At 53.4% G+C, this 10,790-nt stretch overlaps 1 protein-coding gene across 3 annotated transcripts; it reads right to left on the bottom strand.

Annotated features, from left to right (window-relative positions):
* Positions 1–371: 371 nt before the first annotated feature.
* On the bottom strand, positions 372–10,784 carry ZNF446 (zinc finger protein 446). Of its 3 annotated transcripts, XM_049621867.1 has the most exons (7): positions 8,224–10,784; positions 6,533–6,913; positions 6,255–6,456; positions 5,847–5,941; positions 4,176–4,260; positions 3,857–3,949; positions 372–3,718 (listed from the first exon to the last, which is right to left on the bottom strand). In XM_049621867.1, the coding sequence occupies exons 1-7, from the start codon at positions 8,434–8,436 to the stop codon at positions 3,192–3,194; spliced, it is 1,596 nt and encodes a 531-aa protein (XP_049477824.1). In that variant the 5' UTR covers positions 8,437–10,784; the 3' UTR covers positions 372–3,191. The 3 variants fall into 3 exon arrangements, with proteins under 3 accessions (XP_049477824.1, XP_049477823.1, XP_049477825.1); XM_049621866.1 differs by having other exon boundaries at positions 372–3,949; XM_049621868.1 differs by lacking the exon at positions 6,533–6,913 and having other exon boundaries at positions 372–3,949.
* Between the last annotated feature and the right edge of the window lie 6 nt (positions 10,785–10,790).

Genomic DNA, 10,790 nt, shown 5'->3' with positions numbered 1-10,790 from the left:
TCAGGAGGGCCGTGGTGAGGTGGTTACTAGGTCAGGACAAGGCTTGGAGCTTGCCCAAAGAATGCCTACTTTGGGCAGTCTTCCACATGTACCACGGCTGTTGTGCAGTTGCAGGAAGAGAAACAAGACACTCTTGTGGTTCTCCTCCAGTGCCTTCTGCTGACAAAGCTTAACAATGTGCTTTCTGCAAAGGAGAAATGCCTACAGGGTCCAGCCCACTACTGCAGAGCAGGTAAGAACATGGAGCTGAGAGGCAATAAACTGATAACTGCAGTGGGCTTGGGGCTGTTTTCTGATCTTTTACTTTTATATATAGTTCCTCTAAATGTTTTTGTACACGTGTTTTGGTGCTCATAAGCATTCATTTCTGTTGGGTGCATACCCAGGAGTGGAATTGCTGAGTCAGAGTACACATGTATTTAGTTGTAGTAGATACTGCCAAAGTTTTCCAAAATCATTACGTGCTTCATTTCTTATTCTTAAAAATTTTATTGAAAAACACTATCACCATTTCACTCCACACTCCATTCATCACTGGATACAGGCCCGTTTTCTACCTTTGGCTATGAACAGTACTAAACCCATTAATGATACATTATTGTATTAGTTTTCTATGCTGTTTAACAAATTGCCACAAACTTGGTGGCTTAAAACAACATCCATTCATTAGCTCACAGTTCTAGAAGTCAGAAGTCTGGGAGATAGTGGCTGGGTTCTCTGCTCAGAGTATCACAAAGCTGAAATCAAGATGTTGCCTGGGCTAGGCTTTTATCTGGAGGACCTGGGAATTATCTGCTTCCAAACTCATTCAGGCTGTTGGCAGACTGCAGTTCCTTATGGTTGTAGGACTGAGGTCTCTGTTTCTTTGCTGGCTGTTTAGCCAGGGGTTGTTCTTACTTTCTAGAGGCCACAATGTTGTTCCCCTATCTTCAAAGCCAGCAATGCATATCAAATTCTTCTCATGCTTCAACTCTTTTGGACTCTCTTTTCTGCCACCAGCCAGAGAAAACTCCATGCTTTAAAAGGGTTCATGTGATTAGGCCACACCTACTGGGATCATTTCCATATTTTAAGGTCAACTTAACCCAATGACAAGAGTGATAGCTCATCATATTTACAGGTTCCAGTTCTGAGCTTCCTCACCAATATTTGTTATTGTCAGGGTTCTTATTTGCTATTTTGAAGACTGAGAAACCCATCATATTATTTAAGATTTGTATCTTAATTATTCACATTGGCCATGCTACGAATACCAGAATACCAAGCATAATGCCAGGAGCAGGTTATGTAAACACAGCAGGCCAGGCCCTGCCTTCTCAGCACTGGTATTTCTCTGATTACTTCTAAGCATGTATGTCTTTTCTGGTTTGTTGGTCCAATCAAGTTTTTTTCTGATGTGAATTACTGATTCACAGCTTTTATCCACATTTATAATAGGTTTTTAGTCATTTTCTTATTGATTTTGAGTTAAAAAATATTTTTTGTTGGAGAACTTCTTGGTGTTGTGGGGGGAGGAGAGGACTTGGAATTGGGGCAAGGAATCCAGTGTTGTTTCAAGGGAAAAACAAAATGAAACAAAAATCCCATGTTTCCTAAAACTCAACAATCCCACTTTGAGAGATTTACTCTAAGGAAATAACCAGAATTGGGGCGCCTGGCTGTCTCAGTTGCTAGAGTGCATAACTCTTAATCTCAGGGTCATTAGTTCAAGCTCCACATTGGGCATACTTAAAAACAAAAACAAAAACAAAACAAAACAAAGAGAAAACAACAACAACAACAAACAAACAAAAGAAAATAACCAGAGTTGCATCCAAAGAGTATGCTCAGGAGTGTGCATCACAATATTGGACACCATGAGGCAGAAAATGAAATATCTGGGCTTGGTAGAAATGATAGTGCTGGACAGACGGGGAATTTTCACCCACGCATTAAAAAACATGTTTTTAATAACAGGGAAATGAGGGAGTGAGAAAAGCATGACATACACAGTATCTCCACAAGAAGCTTTATCAAACACCCTTGGAGTGCCCAGGTGACTCAGTCACTTGAGCATCAGACTCTTGATTTTGGCTCAGGTCATGATTTCACAGTTCCTGAGTTCGAGCCCCAAATCAGGCTCTGTGTGGACAGTGCAGAGCCTGCTTGGGATCTGCTCTCTCCCTCTCTCTGCTCCTCCCCTGCTCACTTGCTCTCTCTCAATATAAATAAACATTAACAAAAACACTCCTGCAAACACCTGGAATAAGCACTGCTATCAGACAGTGGAATGAGGGGTCATTTTCATAATCTTTGCCCTCTTTTAGATTTCAATTTTTTCTAAGTGAACACCAACTACTTTTAAATCACATGGCCTATGAGACATCTGTGGACCCTTTTCTCAGAGACCACCCTCCTTGTCCATCCATACTTGCAAAGGAGGTCCCCTTAGTGTCCACTCAAGCTGGGACTCAAGGGCTCAAAGGACAAGGACAAGGAGGCCAGGGAGTGATGTGGGTGGCTCAGGAACAAGGTGGGGCAGGATACCAGGACTGCTGGCCCTTCTGGTGGGTACGGCCTGCTCTGTGGCTCCAGCTGCCAGGCAGGAGAAGTGCCATTGCTGATATTATGGCCAGCAAGAAAGCAGAGATCAGGATTCTTATGTAGAAACTTCCCATTATAAAAATGCAATTTGTTACAAATCTAAAATGTAGAGAGCCATGAGTTTTCCATCTGTCTGCAAACAAAGCAAGCCATGCTTTCCTGAGCTTTCTGGACCGTCTACGCCAAGACATCAGGCCCAGCAGCTTCAGAAGGGGTAGAAAGGGCAGTTTTTGAGCAGCCACCTGGGGCCAACAAGGTCCCAGGGGTAAGGAGAGTCCTTAACCTGTCCACCTGCATCAGGTCACAGCTGGGGACCTCGGAGCTTGGAAGTCACTCAGCTTAGGCAGTTTATTGCAGCCCAGGCCTCGCTAGGCTATTGAGGGAGCAGTGGCTTCTTTTACTTACACCCAGGTGGCTGTTTTGGGGAGACTGAACTGGGGTCAGGGGACTCTCCTGGGAACTCTGATTCACCAATATCCTCTGTTGCCTCCACATGTCTCACACAGAGACCAAGCAGCCCAAGGAAGGCTGGAACCAGATTGCCAGGAACTGTGTCCAGGATCTGGAGGCTGCAAGGCTCCCAAGACGAGGCTGCCTTCTGGAGCCACTCATGGGGCCTCCGGCCGGTGGCTCTTCCTGTGGATGACCAGCTGGGACTTCCAGTCGAAGCTGCGGCCACAGTCGCCACAGAAGTGGCGCCGCTGGCCTGCGTGGCTCTTGCGGTGGATGACCAATTGAGACTTCCAGCTGAAGCTGCGCCCACATTCCTCACACCCATAGCTCCGGGGGCCTGGGAGTGCACGCCGAAGGTGGCGTGGTGTGCCCGGCTCCCGGGAACCTGGTGGCAGCTTCTGAGCACCCCCAACAGCCAGCACCGGGGCCCGCGTGGCCTGCCCATCCGCATGCGTCCGGTGGTGGATGACAAACACCGATTTCCAATCAAAGCCTCGGCCGCACAGCTCACAGGTGTAAGGCTTCCTCCGCGGGGCACCGGCCTCCAGCCCTGCTCCCGGTGTAGCCCTGGTGGAGACGGAGGCCCCAGATGGGCCCTCCCAGGTGACAGGCCTGGGGCCCTGGGGTGGCTGGGCCTCTGGGCAGCGGGGTGGACCCTCACAGTGACTCTCACTCTCATCTCCTGGGGAAGGAGAGTTGGCAGTCCCAGGTAGCCCAGCGTCCTTGACAATCCCATCCCCTCCCACCAGGTGTGTGGGGGCAGACAAGCTCCCACTCCACCAGGCAACAGGCGGTTCAGATCGCATGGAGAAGCACTCACCCGGGTGGAGGCTTCTTTGACCCTCTGTCCCCGAGCGCAGTACCCCTGGCTCCGACTCAACCCGTGCCTCTGGCAAGGGGGCCGGTAACCCTGCTGGGGTGAGGGACAGTCAGGTAGCAGTCCTGGCATGGGGGCCGGTGAGGGGTTCTCATACATTAGGGGCAGGGGTGGGGATCCTGGCAAATGACAGGGTGCCCCTAGGTAAGGAGGCCAAACATGAGTAAAAGCTGGGAAGCGTGCACAGGAAAGGGTCGGGCAGGGAGCCCTATAGCCAAGGTGGTACACAGGCACCAAAGGAGGGGCTGTGGCTGGTCCTCACCCAGGGAGACCACCGTGCCATACTTCTCCAGCATCGCGTCCCAGTACAGTTCCTTCTGTGACCGGTCCAGTAGCCCCCACTCCTCCTGCCAGGATGCAGCCCATCACCCTTGGTGCCTGTCCACCCCCCATCCTCTTCTCTGCTCTGCAGTGCCCTACCCTACCCATGTTCCCTGGCCATAACCTTACTAGTTACCTGGGGAAGCGGCCAGGTTACCTAAGGCTCTTTTGCTTCTTAAGGAAGAAGCTGAGAAAGGTGTATGAAGGTTGGGAAATAAGGCAGAGAGGAGTTGTCCTTCAGCTCACTGGGGGGTGGGGTGGGGATGCTGCTAGCACTTGTCCCCCTCAGAAGCCCCACGCCATATTCTAGTCAGACACCTTGAAGCTGAGGACCCCCGGATGGGTTTTGGGGGAAGCCTAGGTGGGGACAGATGTGGCTGGCCTCACCCTCTTGCCTTGAACAGTGTGTGATGCACTGAGACCAAAAGGCCTGGGGACCCAAGAGGACCCAGCCACCTCTCACCAAGCCTCTGGTTACAAAAGTAACAGAGATCCTCCCTGGGGGAGCTGCTGAGGGCTGTCAGCATTCCTAGATGTGTCGACCTGGCTGTGGAGAGGTCGAGGGCAGGAGGACTCACATTAGGAGGTGCAGCCAAGCATCTCCGGCTCAGATGACGTATGTGGGACAGGTGGTGGGCTGGCTCCTGCCTGTTGCCAGAGGGTGAACTCTGGTAGTTGAAGCTGGACCCTTGTGGGCTTTACCAGGTGATGCACTCTCTGTTCCCAGGTCTGCTCTCCTTGCCTCCCCAAATCCCATCATCTGGGGCTTTGCTGGGGTGGGAAACAAGCCTGACAGACAAGCCACTGCAGCTCCAGGGACAAGAAGGTGGCAGCCACTGCTGGAATGCTACCGGAAGTCAAGAGGCTTTGGAGGGAGTGGCCTTCCCACCCAGTTGTTTCCCACTGTACCATCAGGCTGTGGAGGGCCTGGAGGGACTTTTTAGCCTTGAAGCACATCTCAACTAGCTCTTCCCTTGGGGACGGTCCCCAATGGAATGGCTTAGGAGCAAAGTTGCTAGGAGAGGACAGGACCCCTGCTGTCCACACTCAGGAACCAAGCGTTCCAGGTAGCAGGGGCCTCAGTGGAGTTTCTGTGCCCATCTGGCCACAGCCCAGGGCTGCTTGGCCTTTTAGAAAAGCCCCAGGAAAGAGGTGGCTGCAGGTTATTTCCTAGGTATCTCCATTCTGATCTCAGGTGTGCAGGGGAGGCCAGACTGCTGTGTGAAGCTCAGGCTTTCCTGCCAGGGTTCGTCATCTTGACCCCTCACCACCTGCATATGAGGGTTCAAATCTCCAGGGGCCAGCTTAAGACTGCTGGAAACGTCAAAATCACCATTTCCCTGTAAGTGAGGAAGCCAACCCCTACGAATTTCAGTCACTCTAAACCAGATTCCATGGCCCGAGGTTCAAATCCTTTCCAATTTTAGAGACCACCAGCCTGTCCCTGTCTCCCAGGACCCACAGGAGGGACCCTGACAGCAACTCCACTTCTGGGCAGCAAAGAGCACAAAAGCTGCTGGCCAAGAAGCCTGAAAAACTGACAGAATAGAGTGTCCACCAAGGACATGCTCCTCCCACTGGGGGCCTGTACCTCCCACCTGGGGCTGCTCACCTGAATCCTGGGTGGGTGGAAGGAGGTGGCGGCTGGTTCCCGGTGTCCTGGGTACCCCTCGCGGGACTGGGATGGATGTGGGGGGCTGGAAGGTGCTAGGAAATGAGGCAGGCGAGGATCAGGTGGGCCAGGGCAGGTGAGCTGGTGTTGGTGCTGCAGCTTTGGCCTTCCTCTGCCAGCAGGCAGGAGGCTACTCTGTGTGTCAGTGCCAGCCAGTCCTTTCCTCCTGCCTCCTGGGGACCCATCTCTGAAGTCTGCAGTCCCTCCTGAGTCCCATCGAGGACATTCACATTCCCCCTAGGAAACCCCCAGCCCCAGCACAACCCCTCCTAGAATCCCCTACCCTAGCTAGCGATGTCCACATATCGTCCAGGAATCCCCTGGACCTAATGTGGCTCCCACTCTCACCCATCTCCTGCCCATCAGCATCAGGCTCCTCCTTCACACTGCAGCTGAGCTGGGGAGACCCCTCCATCTGGGTGTCCTGTGGCTCCTCCCCAGAGGTTGCCCTGAGAAGTTCCACTGTCCCTGAAGGCTGGGGTCTCCCCAAGGACTCCTCTATCTTCTGTGCCGCTGGGAGCACCACTTGCTTCAGGACATGGGCTGTGATCTGAGGGGGAGAGGCAAGTCACAGAGGCTCTAGTCTTGCTCTGTCCCTCCAAGAAGTCAATGCTGGCCACACTCACCCAGCCCAGCAGCTGCCCAGGGTTATGCTGTAGGCCCTCGACCAGGGCTACAGCCTCCTCAGGGCTGCCTGGCCGCTGGCCCCGCACCCAGGCCTGGATCTCAGGGGGCAGCGTGCCCAGGAACTGCTCCAGCACCAGCAGCTCCAGCATCTGCTCCTTGGAGCATGCCTCCGGCCGCAGCCACTGGCGGCACAGTTCTCGCAGCCGCGCCAGGGCCTCACGGGGACCTGCCACCTCCTGGTAGCAGAATCCCCGGAAACGCAGGCGTGCTGCCTCGGGCTCCTCCAGAGTGGCCACAGGGTCCACAGAGGGCAGGCGTGGGGGGCCCAGTGGGGATGGCATTGTTGTACTGGGTGTCTTCTTGTAGCCAACAAAAGAGACCTGCAGGAAAGGAGGGGTCAGGGTGGGGGCCAAGAGGCCATGGCTAGGGTAAGGCAGACAGGCCCAGCCCAGGGGGCTGGTTCAGAGAGGACTCTTGCCACAGGGAAGCATGAGGCTAGGAAAACTTCATGGAGGGAAGGGTCACGGGAGCTGGCTGCTGAAAGGAACTGAATGCAGAAGAAAGCCTTGTGGATGAATGCTTGGAGGCAAGTTGTCCAATGGCATTTCCAGGAAACTGCAGGAGATGATGGTTAAGAGGTAGATAAATGAATCATCATCACAGGCTTCCAGGGTCTGACTCAGGAGCCAGGGAAAGTGACCAGCACAGGAGGAAGGGGAGTGGTCAGTCAGGCAGGAGGCCAAGGGACAAGCAGCCAGGGAGGGTCCTGGTAGGGCCTTAACCCCTGGTGAGCAGGAGAAATGAAGGTGGGAAGAGCCATGCTAGGTTATGGTGGAATGTATGTCCCCACGATCTCCAGGACATCAGGACATGTTGACTTAAGTGGGCACCTTGAGGCACGTCTGCGCCATGGATCGAGGCGGGGGGTGGACTCTGAGACACCGTGCTCGCTAACCACAGAGAAATGTGAATGACTCACGCCGCCTGCACTAAGCACGTGAAAAGCAAAACAAAACAAAACCACGAGTTGCAGCTGCGTGGAGTCGTGAGCGGACACCGTGTCCCGGCCCTCAAGAGGTTCTAAATGAAACACGCCCACCTGGGCGGCCTGTCAGACCAGCTACACCAAGGCCTGACCCCCCGGAATCTATCTTCCAAAAAGGATAGGAGAGAAGACGTTCTGCCCAAGGACGGGGAACCTGTTGTGGGCGGAAAGGCCTAGGCCTAGGCTCGGAGGTGGGGCGCGACGGGCAGGTCGGGAGGTAGGCGGGCACTCTGGAGTGCAGACAGCATCTAGCGGCCGGGTCCCCAGGGGGTGGAAAAAGCCGCGCCCAATCCGGCCAGGCCCGCGCTCACCTCAGCCGTTGTGTCCTGGCCGGGAGGCCACTTCCGGTAAGAGCCCCCGCCACTCCCGCCCCTCCGCGCGTTGCCCTGGCGCCCCCCCCCCCGCCCATCCCCCCCCCCCCCCGACACTCCCCCCCCCCCCCCCCCCCCCCGCCTTCGGACTACGTTTCCCGTGAGACCCAGCAAGCAAGGACGGGCGCGGCCTCCGCCAGAGAATGCTCATTTCCAAAGGCCTCTCAGAACTGAGAGCTGTTCCTCTTAGAGGAATCTGAAGAATCGCAGTGTTTGGGGGCTCCCTCCCGTCACTAGCTACCACTCTTCCTTTGCATCCGAGCCCTAGACTCACCAACAGCCGTGATGGAGGGTACGTTAGGATCCTGCGCATGTGCACAGCGGACCCGGCTCCTATTGGCAAGTGAGGTGGGGGGAGGAGCGTGACCTTATGGCCATTCAGAGCTAGCACCCCACCTCCGCCCCTCCCCAGCCCCCTCTTGTGGCTTAGTTCTTGTCGCGGAGCAATCCTCTTGGTAACCGCTAGAGGACACCAGCCCGCCACCATCCGTTTCCAAGGCAACGGCCAGAGCGTCACCCTGTCCTCCTGGGAGGCCGGAAGTGATGGCCTGGGTAGTATGGTTTGGCAGAGACTCGCCTCCCGGCGGTCCCTGAAGGAAGCCGACTCCGACCCATTAAGACAGCCTGATCTGTCGACCTCTGCCACCTCTCGAGCATGACTCCAGTGAGTCCCCTGATGGGGTCCTCCATTCGACCTCTGCTGGGGACATGCGGGAACAAGGAACAGGGAACACTCATTTACACATCAAGAAGCTGTCCCATGATTTATATACCCTCAGAGTCTCAGACGTGTCTTCAGATGCCAGTACTGCAAAGTGAGGGATGGTTTCCATCCAGTTATGGGACGCTAACTTTTTACTTTGGGTACCAAAGCTAGTAAGAATGATCTTTAGTTTAAATCTCAGTAGACAAAGTTAGTTTGTTAAAATCACTGTGGAAAGGGGTATTTTGCCTCCAGGAATCAAGTAGTTGAACAGTGACTTATTCAATCCTAATTTGCATATGCGTGTTTTGATTTCTTGTGATACCTAGTAATCCCTGGCTACAAGCACTCAATAAACAGCATTGGTCTTACACACCAATTGGAAGCTCTGACCATGTGCATGGCTGGGACTTGTCAACTCTTCTAAGTAATGTTATCAGACTGGGCTGTTTTGTGGGGACTTAGATCGTTTCTCTGTGTGGATTCCCCAGAAACGACTCTTCCACCAACCACTCTACGGGGAAGAACTGGTGTTCTAACAGCTTCAGTAGCTCTCTTTCTAGTCCTGTTTTAGGACTCCTCTCCCAGGGGGCTGCTGGTTTTCAAGCCTTCTGGAGTTCTGCAGTAGAGGCCTTAGGGGACCTCTGTCCATTTCCCCCAGTACCAAATCAGTATTTAGCTTTCTCTAAATCAGAGATAGATCCCACATCCACTTCTAGTTTCAGAATGCCATTGCTGTTGACCTCTTCCACCATCCTTATACTTGTGGGTTTATGTTTTTAAACACTCTCATCTCTGTACCTTCAGTGGGTTTCTGAACCAAGTGAAATGTATGTGTTCAATTCATCATCTTGACCCAGAGAGCTCAAGGACACTTTTACACTCAGCCTGTTCGGGATAAAGAGCAGAAGGATTAGCCTGACAGGCCAAGGTCCAACATGACCACAGATGTTTGGGGGAGATAAATGTAAAGGCCAAGACAAGGGGGAAAGCAGGTAATCATGGTTGCTGCTCCTAAAGGACCTGGGTGGAGGGCACTGACCAGACCTCAGTACTAGGAGGGGTGGATTTGAGGACGGTGGAGGAAGTGAGGGATAGCAGGGGCCAAACGCACAGGTGAAAAGAATGGTTAAGTGGGGAGGAGACTGGTTAGGAAATGGGATAGGGCATCAGGCCCAGCTCAAGGGGTCAGAACTCCAGGAGCTTCAGTCCAAGATGCAGAAAAGGTTGGATATGACTTGCTGAGTACCCACTAGATGTTTGACAGATGCCCTTGCTCCTGAATACCATGGGTTCCTGAGAAGAGCTATCAGAGTGGGGATTGTCTGCATTGCACATCTGGGCAAACCGAGGCTGTGACCTAGGGACCCTCATGGAAGCCACTCTGGGGGAAAGTAAGATGGGGGTGACGCAAAAGTGTGTACCAAAGCAGAGGAGAAAGAAGGAGTCCAGGAGGGGTGGACAGTGGCTCAGGGGCCTGTAGGATACCACAAGGCCTAGCACAGAGGACCTGGACCCAAGGATCTTTGGGAGTGGGTCCAGCAGGACGCATCTCCTTGCAAGAAGTGAGATTCCAAAAGCAAATGACAGGTCTGGCCCTGATGGCAGGGTGCGAGAATGGGAGGGTGAAAGGTCTGTGTTCATTGTACATGGCAGATGGCTGGCAATCGTGGAGGTGGAGGGACGAGAGACCCACCAGGCTGGAGTCAATCTTTCTGGCCACCACTGGTGAACCCTGCCTCAGATTCCCCAACCAGACTCACAAAGACTCATATCAGATAGAATTCCTGCTTGGGGCAGCCCCATGCTATCTACCCTCCTGGCTGGTGCACACCCATTCTGGCTGCCAAGGGGCACAGATATTCCAGCCCCTCAGTGGATCTCAGACAGGCTACATATGTAGCCTTTGGCCTCTCAAAGATGTGGAACAAAGCCAACCCTACAGCTCAATGACAACACACAGAAGGCATGACTACAATGTCCTAGGATGAAATAGGCATCAGACTCTTACACCTCACATGTTTGACAAAGAAATTTTTATCAGGAAGCCTCTCTAGACTGTGTTGTTAAAGCTGTCTGAACCATGACCTGGAGGCTGGGAGGAGAGACTGAGGTTGTGGATTTCCACAGTGCTGTGC

This window comes from Panthera uncia (assembly GCF_023721935.1).
Source record: "Panthera uncia isolate 11264 chromosome E2 unlocalized genomic scaffold, Puncia_PCG_1.0 HiC_scaffold_19, whole genome shotgun sequence".
Lineage (NCBI taxonomy): Eukaryota > Metazoa > Chordata > Mammalia > Carnivora > Felidae > Panthera > Panthera uncia.
This window is presented reverse-complemented; position numbering and strand designations above follow the sequence as displayed.

Bases quoted from the DNA above. Each gene is read 5' to 3' on its own strand.
- ZNF446 (XM_049621866.1), bottom strand. From the start codon at position 8,436: ATGGTGGCGGGCTGGTGTCCTCTAGCGGTTACCAAGAGGATTGCTCCG. The intron at 5,942-6,254 runs GTGAGAGTGGGA...CTCATTTCCTAG, and splicing joins TGCTGATGGGCAGGAGATGG to CACCTTCCAGCCCCCCACAT. The intron at 3,950-4,175 runs GTGAGGACCAGC...CCCTCACCCCAG, and splicing joins TGGCACGGTGGTCTCCCTGG to CAGGGTTACCGGCCCCCTTG.